Below are 23,625 nucleotides of genomic sequence, written 5' to 3'. Positions count from 1 at the left end.
AGAATATTACTGTTGCATGTTCAATATGGTTTTCGCAGATGCATCATTCATCAAATTGTTTAAAATCTACAGGGCATTCAGAATTGGGAGTAAGAGCAACAGTCTTCCTTGCTGTAATAATTACTTCTGAAAATAGCAAGATTTAAGATTTGATTACTAGAACACAAAGCAACCTATGGTATCCCCCTCGCATTCAGTGTAATATAGAAGAATTATTAGAATTAAGTTTCTGATTCAAAAAACAGATAACCAAAAATATGTTCACCCTGGTCAGACACCAAAAAGTTACATGCAATCTATCAAAGTATGACAGACAGGATACATGGCACATTTCAACCATTACTATGCACTATTACTATTACATTACTACATAATACTATCTACTCCAGTAATACAAACCTAAATGGATCTAATTTTATTCAAAGGGCCTAAAACCTGATAACGCTGAAAACCATAGCAACATGCATGTTTACCTACAACAGCAGCCAGATCAGGTCTGTACCAACACTTATACAGTTTACTATCAACAGTAAACCCTCGCTGAATACATTTAACATTCTTCAGCATTTGGAACAAGAATTCCAGGTGCAACATGTGCCAACAGAAATGTGTTGGCATAGACAACAGCAGGTCTGGAGGGCTCACTTGCACCAAGGCTTAATCAATCAAGGACAAACAAATTGCTTACTGGGTAGGCGGGCAGAAGTCCTCCAGGTCCCACAACATACTGGTTATGCAACAAGGGTGATACACCTTGAGGCAGATTTGGGGGAGCTTTGCCTATAGAATTAAAATACAGGCACTTTAACAAGTCTTTAGAAAAGAAAAGGTTTCAGCATTGAGACAAGATAGCTCACAAGTCCTGGCAGCTGCACTGTCTTAGTTTGTAAAAGCAGAACTACACAGAAGAATTTTGTGCTGGTTGATGAAAATGCTCAAAATAGCCTAGAGAGTTTAACCATGCCTCAAGGAAGGGAAACCATAGGCTATTAAAGACTGAAAAGTGTCCCATCAGAGAACAGTCTAATTTTGTTATTTACTCTGTCCAAGAGAATTACAATAATTTCTGGAACGTCTCCATTCCTTGGTCCTCTCCTGAAGGCAAAATTCAGGCATTGTTTTCAGTCTAAGAGCAAATTATCTCCTTTAATTTTCTGCTCTGTCAACACATTGCCCCTTATCACCAGCAATAGACTGGAAAGCACTAAATGTTGCCAGCATACTTTTTGTGGGTGACTTACTGCACCTGGGAATAGCAAAGAGGAAATTGAAACAGTTTCAATTGCCTACATGAAGCAGAGCTAGGAAGCAAAAAAGTAAAAAAAATAATTTTGACCAGTCATCAGAAACTTTATTTACAAGCTGTGGAAATGAGAAATTCTTCTGTACGTAAGTCTGATCTCAATATTTAAACCATTCACTTCCCTCCCTATGATGTTCTTTTAGCAGTTCAGGCTAATTAGAAAAGAAAGAGAATTTAGTATTGCTTTCATTTCAGTGCAAGAAGCCTCCCAACCTTCCCTCTGTCATTCCTTTTTCTGAAGTGCTATTTTCTGTGGAATGACCCAGACATCAGACACTTTTTTCCTTTCTCTAGATGTGGCAATAGGGAAGTGGCATATGATAATGAGGACACTGCAGTATATTTTGACACTGACAAATAAATTCAAGTCACAGAGAAGACTGAAATTAAAGCTAATGTGAACTCACAGCAAAGAGCTGATTATAACCTGGAATACAAACAGGGTCAATCTAGTCCAAAACTTCCAAAGTCAGAATTACTCTGGTTTCTATTAACAAAGCTCTTTGGGGATGGAATATGTTACATAAATGCCACATAATGTCCTAACAAATATCTCAAATACACAAACCCAGGCAATTTTATTTTATAACCCGGAAAATAAAGCATGCTGAAAATGCTAGTCAAGCGTGGATTTCTTAGCGTAGCTATAGCTGGCAAGATGCTCAACTGACAGCCCTGCTGATTGAAGTCCTCTGTCTCTCCACATAAACTGTTACTATTGCAAACCTGAAGACATTAAGGGAGCTGCCCGTGTGGTAGCAGAAACACTGGTGACACTCAGGCCAAGGCTAGCTGTAGTGTTCATACTGCTTGCCATGCTGACAACCGAAGAGGTGGTGCTAGTGGCTGAGGTTGAAGCAGTTGAAAAAGTTGTTGAAGGCTGAAGTGAAGTTGTGTTCTCAACACTAGTGTGCTAGAAAGGAGACAAAAAGATTGAGGATCACAGAGCAAATGAGGCACAGTGAAAGATGCGGGGGGGGGGAGGGAACAAAACTAAAAATCAAACCCAACAATCCAACAATCTATTAAGTAACAGCAGCACATGTAAAAAATAATGCATTATCTATGTATCAGGCAAGCAATTAAGTTGCATGCTTGTGATTTTTAAGCATTCAAAGAAAATTATTACATGAGACAGATTCAAACTGCTATATCATCACAAAATTATACCACAGTAACTCAAATGTCACTCCCTTGCATTATTTCTTGCCCTTTTTGCTTGTATACTCCTTTAAGCTAGTATTTGTTATGTTAAATAAACTATATTCTTCCAAAAGACAATATTTATTTTCAAAATACAGGACACTGCTATTGTGATTTCTTCAGTGCATTTGTGGAATTTAAAAGATTGAAACTGCAGTGCCCCACAACAGAGTCAGTGTGGTAAACTGAAACACAAATAAAATGTATTACTGGAACACATGAGGATAAAGGAGTTCCTGGTTTGAATTCAGCACAATACAGTGCTTTAGCTGTAAGCTGATCACAACTGCAAAACAGTGTCATCGACACACAGAAGCCAAAAAGAACTCTGACAGCAAAAAAGGAGTACATTTTGATAAGTGTGATTTTAAAGTTACATACAAAACAAGGGTGGAGCCTTACAAACAAAAATTCAAGCATAAAGAAAAGCAGTAACCTATCTGCACACCCCAAATGGGATTGTAAAGACAGAACAAGGCAGTGTCTCTCTGACTTTCATTTGTGCAACCTCATCTAGAGCACTGTGTTCACTATCATTTGCCTTGTTATCTTTAATGCATTAAATACACATGTGACAACAATGTCACATGGTAAACTCTAAAATCATCTGTCCTGAAACATTTGTCATGACATGTACCACTCCATCACCTGCACTTTGCCAGCTAATCTCTCCAGTGGAGTCTGCGAAGGACCCACATTTTAGAGCAGTTTCAGACAGCCACATCTAAAGCTTTATTTGTTTTTTAAACACATTTTTTATAAAAAATTATTTCTATATTCCATGCTCCCTTGCTGGCACAAAAATTTCCTCTACAATAGTGTGACTGGCAAGTCTCTGTAACAGCTAGTCCTGATCAAGTACAAATCACAAGTGGTAAAGACTTTTTTTACCACTAGAGAGCTGGCAGTCCTCCTTCCCTGAGATAAAGCTCTTGTTTCGGTTATTAGCATACTGGAACACACTGAACTAAGAGAGGGTCTTAATCGTCAGATAAACTGACTATATGCCAAATATCCGTGGAAATGCAAATAGGACTTACCACATGTGATGTGCTTGAAGACAACACTGAGGCAGGGGAGAAGCTGCTCTGATGATTGGAAAGGGAGCTAAAAAGGAATTGCAAAGAGTTAAGGTTATAGATGAGTAATATAATAGTTGGCTCTCACAATTAAGGGATAGATATTATGCAGATGTTAAAATGTATAGTGATGTTACTGTAATATGTTCTCCCATAGTCCTCTTTCCCCTCCCCCTTGTAATACCCTCAGTAGTCAGGGCATTTAGAGAAGGCCAGCTTATTAACATGGCACAGCATAACAACACCTGCCCTCCAATCAAGATATAAGAAGGTAATCTCCACCAATGGACAGCAGAGAAGGAGTTGACTGACAAAACTTTGGGAGGGGCTAAGGATATAAAAGGCAGAGGATCCATTTTGTAGATGAGCATGTGGCTGATAGTTACGGTGGCTCCCAGTGCTGTATTTTTTCCTTATTTAGTCCTTTTGTGTATTTTTTTGTTAAAGTTTAATAAACCTTTAAAATTTTAAAAGTGAGCAGTCATTTCTCACAGTCAATAAAATTATTTTTTCCTAAAACATTTAAAATATATATGTATGAATATACACACATACATGTATACAAATAGAGTAGGTAGTAGAATATTAGTTAAAGAATAAAAATTGTAGCTATGTGTATACACATATACACACAGTAGGATAATAAAGAAAAAATTGTCTGTAGAAACGTGTATATATATACACACACACACCCCCATAACATTTTCCCTTTAACTAATATCCTACTACGGTTTAATTAAAAAAATGAAGTACAGAAACAACTATTACTAACAAGAAACATCTAAAACACCATTCATTTATAATTATCAAATTACTATATTTTTAGAAAAAAATAAATGCTGGTTCAGGAATTATGTAAAGTCCAAAACCAGAAGAACGCTCACAGAAACACATGGCTTGTTTCTCATTCTTTCCATAAGCAACTGCTGCTGCTTGCCATAGGGCACAAGTATTAATTAGGTGAGATAGTGCTTTCGTTTGAGTCATTATGGTATTTCTCACATAACCTGTATAACATTAGTTCAACCAATGAGAACTGCAGGGTATTTGCCCCATAACTATACCAAAGGCCCCAAGAAACCATCAAAAGACAGGGCTCAAAAAAAAAAAACCCCAGCAAAAGAGGACCATCTGTGAAAGCCCAAAAGTTAGCCTTACTACTATAGAATTTGTCAATTTAATCAAGGCCCATTAATACCACTACACCCTACCAAAACCAATTTCCTCTTTGAAAAGATGAAACAGAACTATTAGTTCTGTTTTATACATACACTGTAAAATATGAAAATAAAGAATCCCCTGATTAAAAACATTTGCAATAGCTTTGCTTTAGAAAGCAACTCTGCTTTAGCACCATCTTTTTTTCCTAACTGACCAGGCCTGTGAACTATTGGCACTAACAGCAGCACTGACATACATCTGTAATCCTAAGATCTCCCTGAAAAGTGACTGAAATGGTTTTTTAAACATTTACAGTGACAGAAGTTATACCTTACATTCAAGGTTAAGAACATAACTTACAGCACAATGAACAAATTGAACACTGACAAAGCAAAGATATAAAAACTATGTATGGTTTGGTGTCCAAAAAAACCCTCCTCATTTGAAATCAGAAGCAAGAGAGATCCTAACCATAACAAATATTTTAGTGCTTTCTATGGAAATAGTCACAAGAAAATACAGTAGTTTTCATAGCAAAGTTGCAGGCTAAATTATATGCCCTAATTAAAGGGCAAACACTTCTGGCAGCTCTTTTGAGGTGTGGGACCAGAATAAATGTTGGCAGTTCCATAGATTAATTTTACTTTGACTCTTTAAAACTGTTCTCTGCCTGCAGAAATTATGACACCACTTCAAGCAGCAAGGAAAAAAACAGTTCAGTCCTACATACATTTTTAAACCACTCCCTTGCCCACTCTCCCCAGCTCTTCTAAAAGCCTTGATTCACTATCTGACCTATGGTAGAGACAGACAAGAGCCACCAGCACAACCAAGCCAGACATGCTTGGAATTCAAGAATCATCTTTCATGGTGCTTTGTATCTGACTAACAGCATCAATCCTCCAACTAAAATTTTTACCAATGTACACAGCTTTTCAACAAACAAATGTGGGGATATATTTTCAACGTGAATGAATTAATTATTGTTGTTTGACACATTTACCATTTTATTCAACAGAAAACACTAGTGCATTAAGAGACTATGTCCTAGCTGTCTAACAGAAAAAAAGTCTGTGATAGCCCATAAAATTAGTTTCTTATATTAATAAATACAGTACAAAGATGAGTATTAAAACATAATCAGCACAGCCTCAGGATATCACCTGTCCAAGGACAAAGCTCAAGTGACAGGCACTAAAATATCAGACAGACAGTGTGAATGAGCTAAGCTGTGCTAAATGCACTTCCAGGAACACTAATCTGACATTTCAAAGCGTCTTAAGGAAATGTTTTAGAAAAAGGCACATACTTTCCATGTGGAACCATTCCCATTTTCTAATTTTAAGAAATACAAATATAAATGAAATCACAATATTTCAAAATTAGCCGGGAAGTAAATTGTTAGGGAATAACTTCAAACATACGACACAAAACAAACAGCAAGCACTGCAGAAAAATGAGGAAAAATAAACTAGGGGAATCAATTTAGCTGACATGACTGAAGCAAGAGCTACTTGAAACACTAAGTTGTTTATAAACCACTGTCCTGGGTAACCCAAAATGTTATTGTATTCCATATCTATCTGTGCCCAGCATTGTTACTGTCTCTTTAAGACCCTGCAGCAGGAAAACAACCACACAAGGGTTGGGAGGTGCCCAGGTTTTTTGAGGTTGAGGCACTCAGGCAGAACTCTCTCTTGCCTCATGGCTCTGGCTTTTTTCCCTTTGTTCTTGCAGGGAGATAGAGTCAAGGCACCAGTGGGAAGAGGCTCTCTTTTGGGTTTCTTTTGTTTTTTTCCTAGAGGGTTGCACCCCCGCTCCATACAATCGCCCCAGCCCACCAGCAGTGCCCAGTGGAAATGGAAAGGTACAGAGTCCAAGTTGCCCCAGCTGGCTGCCTTGCCATCTTCTGCCAAGAGGAAGGCAAAGTCTCTCCACGAGTTCTAGCCCTTGACCAAGTTCCAGCTGCCAGAGTGTGCCAGCCACATTCACCAATGGAGCTGCTACTGCCACTGGAGAGAAAAGAGGGGGGAGGGCTGCAGCCATCTTTGTCTTTCCACACATGCTTGTCTGTGGAGGGTGCCATCTTGGGGGAGGGGTTACTCTGCCATTTTTAAATTTCTCCTTGTTCCCAGGGAGTCTGTGAGATTCCAGCAATTTTGTAACTAGTGACTATTACTGTTATTATGTTTGCCTGTTTCTGTTTTGTTTTTTTTTGTAAACTGTTATTTTTTCACTTCTATCTACTCATATTTGTGAGAAATGACCTGTCACTTTTAAAATTTTAAAGGTTTATTAAACCTTAACAAAATACAACAAAGGACTGAATAAGGAAAAAGGACAGTGCACTGGGAGTGTGTGACCGTCTGCCAGGAGCTTGTCTACAAAATGGCTGCTCCACCTTTTATACCCCTGGGGGTTGCATCAGGCAACCTTGGCCTCTCCTAAAGTCTGTCAGTCAACTCTTCTTCGCCATCCATTGGAGGAGACTACTTTCTTGTAACTTGATTGGAGGTGAGGTGTTGTCATGCTGCATCCCCTATCAACAAGCTTTTCCCATTCTCAACCGCCCCATGCAAGGGGCAGATGTACACACCCTCCCTCCACATGTCTCGGACAACCCAGGCTGTCTTGTGGCAACAATACACAGGGGGGGAAAGGGGACTATGGGGAGAACAGAGGACGTCTAAACAACAAACTACAATACCATAACTATACATCAGTAAAACTTCTCTTAACATACACACAATGTTCATCCCTTAATTGCGAGAGCCAATCATCCCATTACTCATCTATAACAATATTTATATCTCCTTATTGGTGGAAAGGGACTGGTTAAAACTAAAGGGGAGGTAACTTATTTCAAAGCGTCCACCTCATAACTTGTCTTAAACCAAGACAACCATGGGCAGCAGCTGCTCTATCATTAAGAGGCAGCCCAGAGCTCATACTTTGTAACCAGAAACATCCTAGCCTCTTTTGAATCTCTCTCCTAATTCTAGTTAATGTCAGAAAGAGAGACCCTGGTGCCTGACAGCCCCATACACAATCACCCTTATGTCTGTCTTTCCTGACAATTGAACCCCTTTCAGTTTATCACAACTCCTACTGTACCTGCTTAACTGTGAGAGTGAGCTGCTGGCCAGATCACTGGACTGAGAAAAGCTGGGCAAAGTTCCTGCATGCTGCGATGCTGAAGGCAGAAGTGAAGCAGTAGTGGACACCATGCTGGGCAGAGAACCAGCAGAAGGTAGTGAGGGAGAAGGCTCTGTCTTAAGCACAGGAACTGATGAAGTAGCTGCAACAAATTAAAAAGATACATTTAAAGACAAATTCCAGCATACTTGACATACTAGCCTGGATTCAGGAACACAACAGTGTTCTCCCCTTGGTTTACAAAAACCTGACCAGTAAGAACCAATAACAGTATCAAGAATAAGGCTATTAATGAAAATTCAAACAGCAACATAACTATCATTTTTTCCCTTTAGGCTCTTCACCTACAGTAGATTTATAATTTTCAATGCTATGTGTGTAGCAAACTAGTCTTCTGCACTTAAACTCCCACTATCTGGATTATGACCTTTTGTTCACAAGTCAATCTTCACTTTGAAATTCCTTGCATTTGGTTCCACAAACGGAAGTAATTTGTGCCATACAAATCTGCTTTTACCTACAGCTCTGCTTCTTCATTGCAACCTACACAGCACCATTGATGTTTAATACATGGATCGCTGGAGTACAAGGGCACATACAACTTATCAGTTCAGAGAACTGAGTCAAATGTTTAATGCAGTAGAATAAAAGAAGCTATGATAAAAGGCCACAACTGGGTACAGCATTAAGCACTTTTGATGGCTAAAGAGTTGCCAAATATTGTCTAACTTTATGTGACCTAGATAACAAAAACTTTAAGCATGAATAGTACTTTTAAGTACAGAGTAGAACTCGTTTACCACAGATGTACCTTTCCAAATGATCACTATACTAAGACATTGAACAACTCTACTGCCCAACAGAATACTCAGCTGTTTCTACACTTATCTCTTGTTCTCTGAAGATAATACACAGAATTAGAGGCACTCATTCACCAATAAAAGCAAGAGAGAGTTGAGCCCTGCCTTCTGCTGGACCATGCTTCTATACCATATCAGAGACCACTAGCCAGTAGGTCATCACTAACTTGCAATGCATGTAAAGACAATCTTAGAATGGTCACAAAAGAAAATTCACATATACACTCAGAAGATACACATCACAGTTTGTTCAAGTTACTGTTTTGCTTTCCTCACTAAATGACTCAAGTCGGGTTACTAGATTGCTATACAAACAGAAATCAAGAAGTCTTGGCCTTGGCAATAAGTATGAGGATAACTGACAACAGAGAAGGAAATTCTATTGATCAGGTTCAAGACCATTTAAGGAACCTGAAATCCATGGGATCTAAAGAGATACATCTGTGGGTCTGGAGGGAACTGGCAGAGGAAGTGGCTAAGCCACTATCCATCATATTTGAGAAGTCATGGCAGTCCAGTGAAGTTCCCACTGACTGAAAAAGGGGAATGTGGTGGATGAGAGAAGAGTGACTGACATCATCTACCCGGACTTGTGCAAAGCATTTGACACTGTCCCACACAACATCATTGTCTCTAAACTGGAGAGACATGGATTTGGTGGGTGCACCACGCGGTGCATAAGGAGTTGGCTGGATGGTTGCACTCAAACAGTTGCAGTTAAGGGCTCAATGTCCAAATGGAGACTAGTGATGAGTGGTGTTCCTCAGGGATTGGTGTCGGGACCAGTGCTGTTTAACATCTTTGTCAGTGACATGGACAGGGGGATTGAGTGCACCCTCAGCAAGTTTCTTGAAGAGATCAAGCTGTGTGATGCGGTCAACATGCTGGAAGGAAGGGATGCCATCCAGAGTGACCTTGACAGGCAGGCTCGAGAAAACTTCATGTAGTTCAACAAGTCCAAGTGCAAGGTCCTGCACTTGGGTCAGGGAAATCCCAAGCACAAATACAAGGTGAGTGGAGAATGGATTGAGAACAACCCTGGGGAGAAGGACTTGGGGGTCTTGGTGAATGAAAAAATTAATATAAATCAGCAGTGTGCACTTGCAGCCCAGAAATCCAAGTGTATCCTGGGCTGCATCAAAAGCAGTGCAACCAGTAGGTCGAGGGAGGGGATTCTGCCCCTCTACTCTGTGCTCATGAGACCCCCCCCCACCTGGAGTACTGTGTCCAGCTCTGGAGGCCCCAACATCGGAAGAAGGTGGACCTGATGGAGTGAGTCCAAAGTAGGGACAAGATGATGATCAGAGGGCTGGAGCACCTCTCCTGTGAAGACAGGCTGAGAGAGTTGGGATTGTTCACCCTGAAGAAAAGTCTCCAGGGAGACCTTGTAGCAGCCCTCCAGTACCTAAAGGGATTCCAAGAGAGCTGGAAAGGGACTTTTCACAAGAGCATGGAGTGACAGGACAGAGGGGAATGGCTTTAAACTGAAAGAGGGTAGGTTTAGATTAGATATTAGGAAGAAATTCTTCCCTGTGAGGGTGGTGAGGCACCGGCACAAGTTGCCCAGAGAAGCTGTGGCTGCCTTATCTCTGGAAGTGTTCTGGGCCAGGTTGGATGGTGCTTGGACCAACCTGGTCTAGTGGAAGGTATCCCTGTCTATGGCAGGGTGTTGGAACTAAAATTGAAAACCCTTCCAACCCAAACCATCCTATGAACTAAGAATATTATCAACACATGCAGAAGGGAAAATGTCACTACTTTCAAATGTTAAAAAGAGAAAATACATAATAGTTTGGATTAATGAAATAGATACATGGAAGAAGACTGATTCCAGTTTATGTGCTTGAAATACAGAAAAGACCAAAAGTGTTCTCAAAGGGGAACTGGCTCAGAAAAAGGGTCTAATAAAGCTGTTACAGAATAATTACAAAAATACTAGGAATTCTCAGATCTTTGTTTTCCATAGCAAAAAAAAAAACAAGTCCTGTAGTGAATTTCATACATTGTTCATTAATTCTGTACATAAGAGTAAGAAACTTTTCCACTTGAAAAGTTGTTTTTATATATAACAATCATTCAAATGGTAACTCTTTGGGTATATATGGGGTTCGGCTGTCTGTCTCTGCTCTCACACACGCTTAGGATGGTTCTTGCACGCTGGGCTTCAAAAGATAAGTCTGGATGCTAGGTTTTTTCTGTCTTCAGAATTGTTTATTATTTCTTATCTACAAAGTCTCTTCTCTGCCCGAAGGATCTGACTAGCACGGCAGCCAAAGGCACTCTGCCCACCCCCAAGGCGGCCGCATCTTTTATAACAAAAACTACGTATATCATATTTACCTTTTATCTCCAATACCTATCACCCTCGTCACCAAGTACACCCTCACCCTAGACCAATCCACAAATGCCAACATCACAACAGAAAATGGAAGATAGGAAGAAGAAAGAAGAGCTTGGTGACACGTCCTGATTTCTCTATCTTATCTCCATAACCCCCTTGTACCAAAACCCCAAAATTTGTGATTTACCTTATAATGATATCTTCTCTTCACCATTCACACTCAAGTGATTCTCACAGGTTCCATCTCCTCATACATTGGTGGCACATCTTTAGATGGATCAAAATCAAGCCACCAAGTGCTTTTGGCAACATTCTAAGACTCCCAAGCCCCCCAAGGGTTCTCTCGGTAGCTCTGGATATCAGGAGTGATGCGCTGAGCTCCCACAGGCATATACACTCCTCCTGCTCATTTTAATTTAACTTAGCACTAACAAAATATTGTTTATAGGTTTGAATGCCCAACTTCTTTCTACACAGAAGTATAAAAAAACCAGTCTGCCCTATTAGTGACCTACCTGAAGAGATGCTTAAGAGGAAGACAGACTTAAAGTGTTGGAATTCCAAAAGATGTTAATTCACGCTGCTGCCCTTGAAAATTTTCACAGAGCAGCACAGGTCAGAAGATTAATTACTAGAATTTAATTTTTTTAACTCCAGGAACAGAGATGTAGGGATGCTACAAGTAAAATACCACATTAGAACCTGGCCAAGATGAAGATAACAGTAATGCCTGTATCAGAGCCAGTATTATGTTATTCTTACTCCACTGCAAGGGAGCAAGGTACCTGGCAGAGGGAGCATGTTAGTCACCCTTATTCCCCATGGGCTTCTAATAGGGCACAAGTAGCACTATACCCAATGAGAGGTGCATTCTAAGAATGTCACTTTGTGTCATTACAGCTAAATGCTATTCACAGCTTCCCAACTGAGAATTGGAAGAATTACTAAAAATTTTTGTATTAATTTTTAATTTTATATTTTTTAATATTTTCTCCTAATTTTGGCAGATAAATTCAAAAGAAAGCAGCAGCAAATCAGCTTCTTTAATTCTAAGACTGCTTAGGTTTGTAGATTTAATAGAGCTGCTTTCACACTTCAGTTCTAGTCAAGCAGCAAGTAGTATATCCTACGGAAATACATAATAAACTCAAGAGAGTCAGTAATAAAATAGTCAGTGAGAACAATGTAAAATCTTAAACCAGACATCACTGCTCCAGTTGTGCACACAGCAAGTAGTAAGGAAGGATCAGAAAGTCCTCTGCACAACCAAGCTTTGTAAACTTACTGTCAAGAGTTGCCTGTGTTCTAACACTGTTGTGTCCATTCTGTAAACAAAGAAGAAATGGATAAATAAATTATCAAATAGGAATATTAAATTTGCAGACCAAACCACACACAGAACATGCTTCATGCAAAATTCTATATTCATTCTAAATTGAAAGACCAAAAAGACAGAAAATTAACTTTTTTATAGCCTTTAACAAAACCACATAATAAAGTTGTCTCGAGTGTGAGGTGTATGGAACATACAAAATACATAATGCACCCATCAGCTGGAGACCATCCCATCTACTGTATATAACATAAACTTCAGGTTCACACTGATATGAAAGAAAGAATTGCTATAACATATAGGAAATGGTTGCGTTTTTGATCTAATGCAACTCACAATCTTAACTATCCAAGTTACACAGAGATGCCAATTTTTTTCCATTGAAAGATAAGACTTGAGAGACACGAGTTGTTTTTTGGATAACGCTGGAGTACAGAAGTGGATAGTCTATGCTTGATCCTCACCAGTAAATACGAGCTAGTGCAGAAGACAAGTGTGACTGAGCCATTATATAACAAAGGCTAGGAGTAAATAAACTTACAAATTCTCACAAATTCCTTAAATATTTGATAAAATAAATTCTCTTAAAACAAACCTACATTCCATATACAAATAGAGTAGGTGCTTTTGAATGTCTCCTGAGACTCTCTATGTTCTAGATTAGATCTCTCCTTATGCTTTTTTAAATAAAAGATGAAACTAATTCCAACTGCAGTTTAAATCAAACAAAAGAATAATGTTGGAAGGGCCACAAACAGTTTGGGATTAATTTTCTAGGTGCCATATTAATTTAATAAATAATATACCTTTGAATGGAAATGGTCAATTTACGGCAAAATACCATGAGTGATATTTACATACAGAAATAGTTCCTTTTTTAAAAACTAAGCTTCAGGGAAGGAAACTCAACTAGAATGTTAAGTGTTACTAAGAATAAAGGTCAAACAGCAATTTAAGATGTCAAAACCCATAAAAGCAGAGGCTCTTATATCCCATATACAAGAAATGGCTACAAAATAGGAAAAGAAAAAACAACAGAATGGACTTGAGAATCAAAAATACCACTTGGCTTGGTTAAAATATTAACATATTTGGGTAATACAAGTCTAACACTGATAAGAATATTTCCCTTTTTTAAAAGTCTTATTTCAGAATTTCACTCACTGTAACTGCAACAGGGGTTGGTTCAGATGGAGCCATGGAGCTTTCATACACTATCCTACTAAGCACAGAAGTCTGCTCATAGGAAGAAGTTGTTACTGGGCTGGTGCTCTGGGATGAGCAGGTCACACTGGAAGAGCTGACAGCAGAGGTTGTGTAGGTGGACTCCTGTACTGTATTGGATATTGGCAGAGAGGTATTCAAAGGATCACTGGAAAAAGTAAAAATTATATATCAACATGGCACACTACATCTCAAGTACCTTTGTGAAAATATCAGCTCCTATATAGTTATCTAGAACTACCTTAAACATGGAGTCAAATATACATTATTTATACTAGAAAATCTAATAATGAGAAAAAATATATAATTTTACTTTGGTCCCCAGTAATCACTGCTTCAAAACTATCTGCTGCACTAAGCACCATTCATCTTCCTCTTGCCAGCCCAACCAAAACAAGAGTTTACACACAGGCACTTTTTTTGGTCATGTTATTTTCACCTTCTCAAAGGATATATTAATGAACATAAACTCTTTTTTAAACAAATAGATCCATAAAGTCTGGTATATGATGAGAAACATACAGTCTCTTCTAACAACATAATTCTGTCATTAAAGTAGCAGTCGAACAGAACTATGCAAAGAGGAAAAATACTTTAAAATATGCAGGATTGTTGTTTTACTTTCCAAAAAGCTTTTTTTTTTTTTTTTTTTAATTTACAGAACTAGAAATTATTGTGAAAGTTAATTTTTAATAATATTTCTGATTTAACTTTGGGAAACTTCTTACTGAAGCCAATTTTTGAATGAATAAGGAAGAAAAAAGGGTTACAAGTATGGTGGCATTTATCATCATTTATCATTGGCCATTTTAGCATTTCAGTAAGAGGTTCTGCATAATGAAAGATTGGCTTTTTTTCTCATCCCATAGAAGCATCAGATTTGTAATCTGGTGCCAATGTACTAATACACATATATGGTACAAAGACCATCTCTCCTGGACCAAAAATCAGAAAAAAAAATTGTGTTGTGAGGAACAAACCCTCAAACAAATTTGAAAATCAGGAAAACTAAACATAAAATAGCAATTTTATAAAGGGTAGCTTAATTTTAAGGTTATACATATTCATATAATCTCCAGCTTCATACTGACCCATCCAGGGAGATTTTGATTGTAATTAGAAAATAAATTTCTTCTTTAAGAAGACAGATGTCATCCACAGAAAACACTTCACAGAATCAATTAGATTGAAAAAGACCTCTGAGATCATTGAGTCCAACCTATAACCAAATACCACCTTGTCAACCAGACCTTGGCACTAAGTGCCACATTCAGTCTTTCCTTAAACACCTGCAGGGACGGTGACTCTACCACCATCTGGGGCAGCCCATTCCAATGTCTAATCACCCTTTCTGGGAAGAAATTCCTCCTAATGTCCAACCTGAACCTCCCCTGTCGCAGCTTAAGACTGTGTCCTCTTGTCCTGTCCCTTGTTCCCTGGGAGCAGAGCCCAACCCCCATCTGGCTGCACTCTCCTGTCAGGGAGTTGTAGAAAGTGAGAAGGTCCCCCCTGAGCCTCCTTTTCTCCAGGCTAAACATCCCCAGCTCCCTCAGCTGCTCCTCATAGGACATGCACTCCAGACCCTTCACCAGTTTTGTTGCCTTTCTCTGGACTCACTCCAGCACCTCAATGTCCTTCCTGAATTGAGGGGCCCAGAACTGGACACAGGACTCAAGGTATGACCTCACCAGTGCGAAGTACAGGGGAAGAATCATTTCCCTGGCCCTGCTGGCCACACTATTGCTGATACAGGCCAGGATGCCATTGACCTTCTTGGCCACCTGGGCACATGTTCACCTTATATGTCATCATATTTCTCCCTCTCATTACATGGCAATTGTGCCTTGACGTTTTTGGCACAAACTTGACCCCTTAAAGAAGACATGCAAGAATGCAGGAGGGGAGCTCACACATACTTGACAGATTTTGAGTACAAGCTATTGTTGGTTGCCTGGCTGGTATTCTCACTGCTTGAAGTTGATACAAATTCTGTGAGCGTAGGCTCTGATCCAAACTCCAAAGCTCCAAACTGAACATTTAATCCTGTCACATCTGCTGATCCAGGCATCTCCACTGCTGAGACAGGAATCTTAAAGGAGAAAAAAACCCAAGATAATTCCTTTTCATGCACTATCTGTATTAAAGATATAAGTAACTGACAGTCTTGTCCCTTAACTACAGGCTTCTTCAGTTACTGGCTCAGCCTTTGCTGCTAACTAGATCTGTGACAATCCCCCCCTTATCATAAATTAACTACATTATTGTAACCTGAAATTAATTAATTGATTCTCTGCCCTGATCTGGAGCTGAAAGAGTAAGCCATACTATTCCACAATATCAAAGTGTCATCTGTGATCATCCCCCTCAGCCAATATTCATCTTGTGGCTATTAAGTCAATCAAAAAATCACATAGTAACAGTCATTTTCCACACAGAACAATTAGATATGTGCTTGGAAGAGACATCATTGTATTTTGAACCTAAAAACTATTCAGCTTTGGATTTCCTGCTTTATAAACAAGAAACAGACCATGGTCTTTGCTCTCCTTCTCCCTAGAAACTTATATATAGAATCATTAAGGTTGGAAAAGACCCTTAAGATCAAGTCCTACCATTAATCTAAGTCCACAACTAAACCATGTCTCTAAGCACCACATCTACACGTTTTTTAAATACCTCCAAGGATGGTGACTCCACCACCTTCCTGGGCAGCCTATTCCAATGCTTGACAACCCTTTCCGTAAAGAAATTTTTCCTAATATCCTATCTAAACCTCCCTGGGCACAACTTGCGGCCATTTCCTCTTGTCTTGTCAATTGTTACCTGGAAGAAGAGATGAACCCTCACCTCGCTCCATCCTCCTGTCAGTTGTAGAGAGGGAGAAGGTCCTCCCTGAGCCTCCTTATTTCCAGGCTAAGCCCCCCCAGCTCCCTCAGCTGCTCTTCACAGGACTTGTGCTCCAGCCCCTTCACCAGCTTCATTACCCTTCTCTGGACTTGCTTCAGAACCTCAATATCCTTCCTGAATTGAGGAGCCCAGAACTAGACACAGGACTCGAGGTGTGGCCTCACCAGTGCCAAGTACAGAGGGAAAATCGCTTCCCTGATCCTGCTGGCCATACTATTGCTGATACAAGCTTTTGTATGCTTATACATTTACTATGGACAAACTCGATTACCCACCTTGGATGCTGGAGTTGTCCTCCGTTTTGGTGGTTTTAGCTGCTTCTGCTGGGTTTGGTGAGCAGTCACTTCCTGGTTATCCATAGATATAGTGGGGAGCTGTAACATTTTGCTAACAGCAGTAGAGGTATCTACTGGTAATGGTTCGTGGAGTTTTACCTGGGAGAAGGACTCCAGCCCAGGAGGAGGAACAGGGGATGTCTGTGTTTGTTGTTGCTGTCGCTGGGTCAGATGGATTAGAACTGGGGATGGTTGAGGCTGCGATTTCAAGTCTGGTCAGTATTGGGAAAAAGAAACATCAAAATTAAAGTATTGAACTCTGCTCTTCATGCTTCTACCCTTTATGAAACAATCTGGGTGACCTGACATACTGGACAGCTATGATTTTATAGAGCGTGCAAGTCTCTCTCAGACATCACACAAGTTTCATACTGAACATTACCACTGTAATAATAAAGCTAACACTTGATATTCACTACTTTAAAGAAACAGCTGTGGGCAAGCATTATTTAGAATCATTGAAATGTTTAGGTTGGAAAAGACCTCTAAGATTGAGTCCTACCACTAACCCAGCACTGCTAAATCCAACACTAAACCATGTCCCTAAGCATCACATCTACACAGCTTTTAAAATACCTCCAGGAATGGTGACTCCACCACTTCCCTGAACAGCTTGATAACACTGTCCATGAAGTAATTTTCCCTAATATCAAATCTAAACTTTCCCTGGCACAACTTAAAGCTGTTTCTTCTTGTCTTGTCATGTGTTACCTGGGAGAAGAAACCGATTCACATGTTGCTACAACCACCTTTCAGTTAGCTGTGGAGAGCAACAAGGTCCCCCCTCAGCCTCCTTTTCTCCAGGTTAAACACCTCCAGCTCCCTCAGCTGTTCCTCATAGGATTTCTTCATTGCTTTTCTCTGGATGCACTCCACCACCTCAACATCTTTCTTGTAGTGAGAGGCCAAAAATTCAACACAGGATTCAAGGTGTGGCCTCACCAGTGCCCAGAACAGGGGAGTGATCACTGCCCTGGTCCTACTGGCCACGCTATTGCTGATACAGGCCAGAATGCCATTGGCCTTCTTGGCCACCTGGGCACACACTGGCACATGTTCAGCTGGCTGTTGACCAGCACCCCCAGGTCCTTTTCTGCTGAGCCACTTTCCAGCCACTCTGCCCCAGCCTGTAGCACTGCAGGGGATTGGTGTAGGTAGACAGTTTGTGGTAATTGGGAATGGGGCTGTGGCCTAGCCTCATCCCTAATTGGCTACTACTGAGAAAAGCAGGTGAACAGTATTGAAAGCAATGAGACATGGAGTGCTGAGGTGTACTGACCAATCACGAAAGGGAACAGAAGGCACACAGGTGCAATACATGAACAATGAGGGGTATAAAAGGTTGGGCTAAAGAACAAAAGGGGTGGACACATGCAACCTTCTAAAGTGATGTGATGTTACTGTGTATGCAGATGCTTAAAGCTTTCTGATATTGTATGGTGATACTCTGTGTATTGTAGCCATGTCGACTGTGGCATGTGCTGTGGCATATGCTGCGACAGGTTGGCGTGATCCAAGTGCAGGACCTGGCACTTGGCCTTGTTGAACTGAATACCATTGGCCTCAGCCCATTAATCCACCCTGTCCAGAGCCCTCTGCAGAACCTTCCTACCCTCCAGCAGATCAACACTCCCAACTAACTTGGTGTTCTCTGCAAATTCATAGACCTAGCACACAGTATACCCGTTCAAGCCATGAGCAGCCAGTTTCTCCAGGAGAATGTTGTGGGAGACAGTGTCAAAGGCTTTACTAAACTCCAGGCAGACAACATCCACAGCCTTTGCCTCATCCATTAGGCAGGTTGCCCTGTCATAGAAGAAGATCAGGTTGGTCAAGCAGGACCTGCCTTTCCTAAACCCATGCTGGCTGGGCCTGATCCCCTGGCTGTTCTGTAGGTGCCATGTGATGGCACTCAAGATGATCGGGTCAATTACCTCCCCTGGAAACAAGGTCAGGCTGACAGGCCTGTAGTTCCCCAGATCCTACTTCCAACCCTTCCTCTAGATGGACATCACATTTGCTAAACTCTAGTCTTGTGAGACCTCCTTGGTTAGCCAGGACTGGTGATAAATGATTGAAAGTGGTGTGGTAAGCACTTCTGTCAGCTCCCTCAGTACCCTTGGGTGGAGCCCATCCAGCCCCAAGGACTTGTGTGTGTCTAAGTGGTGTAGCAGGTCATTGACCATTTCTCCTTGGATTGTGGGGGCTTAATTCTGCTACTTGTCTCCATTTTCCAGCTCAGGGGGCTGGGCACCCAGAGAACAAACTGGTCTTGTTATAAAAGACTGAAGCAAAGAAGGCATTGAGTACTTCAGCCTTTTCCTCATCCTTTGTCACTATGCTTTCCCACACACACAATTAAGGATATTCTCCTTGTCCTGCCTTTTGCTAATGTCTTAGGGCGACATTATGATGCTTGTATCCCCAGTCATTTGTTCTGCTAATGCTGGATATTATGGTCTGTGCCTTCAAGACTGGCTCTGAAGAGCCAAGTTTTGTTTTGTTATCAGCCTGCTCACTCCCCCACAGTTGACAGGACACAGATGGGACAGTACATAGGACTGCTTTTGCTTTTTGCTCTTGCTTTCGCTTTGCTCTTGATTTTCCTTTTGCTTGTTAGCTAGTTTAGCTAGGCAGTCTGAATTTTCCCTGGACTGGTTTTCTTTCCCTTTTCTGGGAACCATTTGAACCTGCTCTGGACTGGGACCTGGGAAACACCGAGAGTTTGCACTTAGTGGCCTGCAGCAGCCATTCCCAGTGCCGGAGGGACCAATAACAGAGCGACCACTCCCAGGAGAGACTTTCTGAATTTGTCATCTCTTCAGAGCAGTGAAAGAGTTTTGTCATCCGGTATTGTTCATTTTGTCTGCTGGGGGGTGCTGTGCCTGTTAAATAAAAAGGTTCTTTCCACTTCTCTCTGAGGGATCCTTCCCGAACCGGTTGCAGGGAAGGACCCCCTTTGGAAGTTTTCTCCCAAATTTGCCCTAAACCAGGACAGCTGCTGATATATTTATAGAAACATTTTTGATTGTCTTTTATGGCAGTAGCCAGATTGAGTTCTAGCTGGGCTTTGGCCCTTCTAATTTTTTCCCAACATCCTTGTAATCCTTGCAAGTTGCTTGCCCCTTCTTCCAAGGATGACAGACTCTCTTTTTTCCCCCCAAGTTCCAGCCAAAGGTCTCTGTTCAACCAGGCTGGTCTTCTTCTCCATCAGCTAGTCTTGTGGCACAAGAAGACTGCCTACACCTTTAGAATTTCCTTCTTGAAGAATGTCCAACCTTCTTGGATTCCTTTGCCCTTCAGGACTGCCTCCCAAGGGACTCCATTAACTAGTCTCTTAAACAGGCCAAAGTCTGCCCTCTGGAAGTCCAACGTAGCAGTTCTGCTGACCCTTATCCTCACTTCTCCAAGAATCCAAAACTCTATCATTTTGTGATCGCTGTGCCAAAGACAGCCTCTAACCACCACATCACCCACCAGTCCTTTGTTCACAAACAGCAGCTCCAGCAGAGCACCTCCCCTGGTTGGCTCAGCAGCTGTGTCAGGAAGTTCTCTTCCGCACACTCCAGGAACCTCCTAGACGGTTTCCTCTCCAGTGTGTTGTATTTCCAGTACACATCTGGTAAGTTGACATCCTGGACAAGAACAAGGACTAATGATTGTGAGACTTCTCCTAGTTGCTTATAGAATATGTCATCTGCCTCTTCATTCTGGTTGGGTGGTCTATAACAGACTCACACCTGGATATCTGCCCTGTTGGTCTTCCCTTGGATTCTTCCCCATGAACCCTCAACTGTATTGTCACCATCATTAAGCTCCAGGCAATCAAGACACTCCCCATAACATACAGGGCTACCCCACTGCCTCTCCTTCCTTGCCTGTTGCTTCTGAAGAGTTTATAGCCATCCACTGCAGCTTTCCAGTTGTGTGAATCATACCACCATGTTTCCATGATGGCAGCTATGTCATAATTTTCCTGCTGCACCATGTCTTCCAGCTCCTCCTGTTGTCCATGCTGTGTGTGTTGGTGTAGTGCACTTCATTTGGGCTATTGATCCTGCTGCCTTTTCGGGGGAGGAGAAGCTCCAATTCCTGTATGACCGTTCTCAGGCACTTTTGGGATTTCTGACAAACCAATAACCCTTGTGTCTTTGCTGCCTCATGGATCTCCATCTGATATCATTTAGGTTTTGCCTTTTTTTTCCTTTATATGTTCTCTGTATTCTTCACAGATGTATTCGTAGCTCTGTAGACTGTTGTATTAGTGGCTAGTTTTCCCAGTACTTTTCCATGGCCTTTCCTTAAGCAGAAAGACAAAACAAATTCCACAGCTCCAAGCCCCGGGATGTACAAGGCTCTATGCTGTCTTGGTTCTTCCTGGGAACAAAGGCCAAGAAAAACTTCTTGAGATACATTCTCATGGACAAAGTACAACTAGTGCTGAAGGGGGGGCTCGAGAGAAGGGGCTTGACCTGGGGGGGAATTGCATCACTACTTGTCCTCCTAATTGGTGCTTTTTATCAATTATGCTAATTTCCTAGAACCTAAAAAAATGTACTCACCCCTGGCGGGGGTGGGCTTTTGTGGACATCTTTCCATAACTGCCTCTGAAGGCCTTCAAATAAAGATCCCCTTTTATATTACCTCCTTGCTAAAATTATCTCGAGTTTCATTTCCAGGTTGGGCAAAAGGCAGCACATCCCCTACATCCACTGAGATGGCAGACCTAATGACTTCACTGGCACAGTGTCCCTCAAACACTGGTGTGTTGCCCAAAGGCTTCTCTCTAGTGAGCATGGATTTATCCCCTTCTCCCCTCAAATCTAGTTTAAAGCTCTCTCAATGAGCCCTGCTAATTCCTGTGCAAAGATCCTTTTCCCTTTATGAGACAGGTGGACCCTGTCTGTTGCTGGCAAGCCTAGTTTGCATAAACTGACCCATGATCACAACAAAACAAAGTTCTGCTGGTGACATCAGGCTCAAAGACAAGTATTGATCTGCTGGCTCTTCCCGTTTCTTCCCTCATCATTCCCTGCAACTGGAAGGACAGAGAACACTTCTTGTGCTCCCGATCCCTTAACTAGTCACCCCAGGACCCTAAAGTTTCTCTTGATTGCTCTCAGACTTCTTGTTGCAACTTCAGCACTGCCTACCTGAAAAAGTAATAATCTGAGTGTCGTGCCAGAAAGCTTTCTCTTCACATCTTTTACCTCTGCCCCAGGAAGGCAGCAGACTTCTTAAAGAAGTGGGTCTGGTCTGCATGTGAAGCCTTCTGTTCCCTTCAGGGCATCTCCTATGACAATGACCTGTCTTTTTTTCTTTATGAAAGCAGTTTTGACACAGAACATAGGCTGACTTAACCTTGGTGACACCTCCATGCTAGATGAACCACTGTCTTCATTACTCAGCTCCCCTTGCAGAGCCTCATACCTATTATGCCAGGGCACCTGGGGAGGTGGGGTAGTCACACATGAGATGTGCCTGCTGTGTTCGGTAGGAACTTGTCACCATTACCCCCTATCCTTTAAGTCACCATGTTAAGCCAAGCAGAAAGAAGATAGGGGATCTTCCCAGTCATGTGCCTTGTCTGACTGGTGGCCCTGTCCCAGGAAAGGTAGGTTTTGGTTCCAGTAGTCCTTCTCTTGCACTCCCTGATATTCCTCAACCTACTCACCTGCTCCCAGAGTTCAGTCACTAAGCAGAGGAATTCCTCTAGTTGGGCACATCTCCCACAGGTGTGCTCACTACTGATGACCAATACTGGTATAGGAGCAGGGCACACCCTGAAGCCTGACACCTGGGTGGCAGCATGTTCCCACCAGAGCATGGTGTATGCAGAGCTTAGAGAGGTTGGCTGTGGCTGTCTGCAAGTGGATACCATTGCTCCCTGACTGAGCTGGCAGGGCCTCCTGCACAACCTGCTGAACACTACCTGGCTTAAGAGCCACAGAGCGTGGTCACCATTACTCCTGGCCCTGCCCATGCCTTGTGAGTCACTCTCATGCAAGCTGCTGGCTCCTGATGGGTCTGTGTCTTGGATTGAAAAGACAGGTGTCTGTTAAGGAAGGCAGGAGCCTCCCTCAAAATGAAAAATGTAAACCCCCTCCCTCTGAATTATTATAAATTTGAAATTAAGGGCCTCTCGGGCAAAGATATACGAGTAGGAATAACAGTTCTTTATTAGGAAAAAAAAAAGAGAAAAGAAAAATGCAGTAATACTAAACACTGACAGTCAGAACACGACCTGACACCCTGTTGGTCGGGGTGTTGGTAGCAGTCTGATTAAATGGTGGCTGCAGTCCTCCTGGAGTGACAAATGTGGTTCTGTTGAAGCAGTGATCCTGTAGAAGGCTGTAGTTTTCCTCTGAAGGTCCAGTGGCGGTGTAGATGGGCCTGGTCTTCATCTGGGAATCCAGTGGAGAAGAAAGCTGCTCCTCTGGGAATCCAGTGTGAAAAGGCTGCTTGTGGTGTTGCAATTCTCAGACTATATCCAGGTAGGAATGCTTGGCTCCTCCTCCTGGGCAGAGCACCTCACAATGGGATGATGTAATTTTATTAGTCATGCAGTGAGACTCAATAGCCCATTAACAGAAGATATCTCCGCAGAGGGAGGATTGGACATGGAAGAGATAAAGAAAACTGCCCCACCTGGTTTAAACAGGTGGCCCAATTACCAGAAGATAACTGCCTCACTTCTAAGAGATGGCAATAGAATACAAATCC

At 41.6% G+C, this 23,625-nt stretch overlaps 1 protein-coding gene and 1 non-coding gene across 10 annotated transcripts in view; both read right to left on the bottom strand.

The window, feature by feature from the left end:
• Positions 1 to 23,625, bottom strand: part of LOC132341495 (ubiquitin-associated protein 2-like) — a 183,354-nt gene that overhangs the window by 55,778 nt on the left and 103,951 nt on the right. For 8 of the 9 annotated variants that reach the window (XM_059873084.1, XM_059873076.1, XM_059873081.1 and 5 more), the window contains 8 exons: positions 16,843 to 17,114; positions 15,577 to 15,749; positions 13,601 to 13,808; positions 12,389 to 12,428; positions 7,861 to 8,044; positions 3,547 to 3,613; positions 2,030 to 2,216; positions 689 to 780 (listed from right to left, as the gene is read on the bottom strand). In XM_059873084.1, coding sequence (XP_059729067.1) covers positions 689 to 780; positions 2,030 to 2,216; positions 3,547 to 3,613; positions 7,861 to 8,044; positions 12,389 to 12,428; positions 13,601 to 13,808; positions 15,577 to 15,749; positions 16,843 to 17,114 — 1,223 coding nt within the window. The remainder of the gene's footprint in view (positions 1 to 688; positions 781 to 2,029; positions 2,217 to 3,546; positions 3,614 to 7,860; positions 8,045 to 12,388; positions 12,429 to 13,600; positions 13,809 to 15,576; positions 15,750 to 16,842; positions 17,115 to 23,625) is intronic. The other variant, XM_059873079.1, reaches the window with a different exon arrangement.
• On the bottom strand, positions 16,057 to 16,140 carry LOC132341499 (small nucleolar RNA SNORD121A). Its single transcript, XR_009490248.1, has one exon. It is a non-coding gene; the product is annotated as a small nucleolar RNA SNORD121A (small nucleolar RNA).

Source organism: Haemorhous mexicanus, chromosome W (assembly GCF_027477595.1).
Source record: "Haemorhous mexicanus isolate bHaeMex1 chromosome W, bHaeMex1.pri, whole genome shotgun sequence".
NCBI classification, from domain to species: Eukaryota; Metazoa; Chordata; class Aves; order Passeriformes; family Fringillidae; genus Haemorhous; species Haemorhous mexicanus.
The sequence above is the reverse complement of the archived record's forward strand: the minus strand, read 5'-3'. Positions and strand labels throughout refer to the sequence as shown.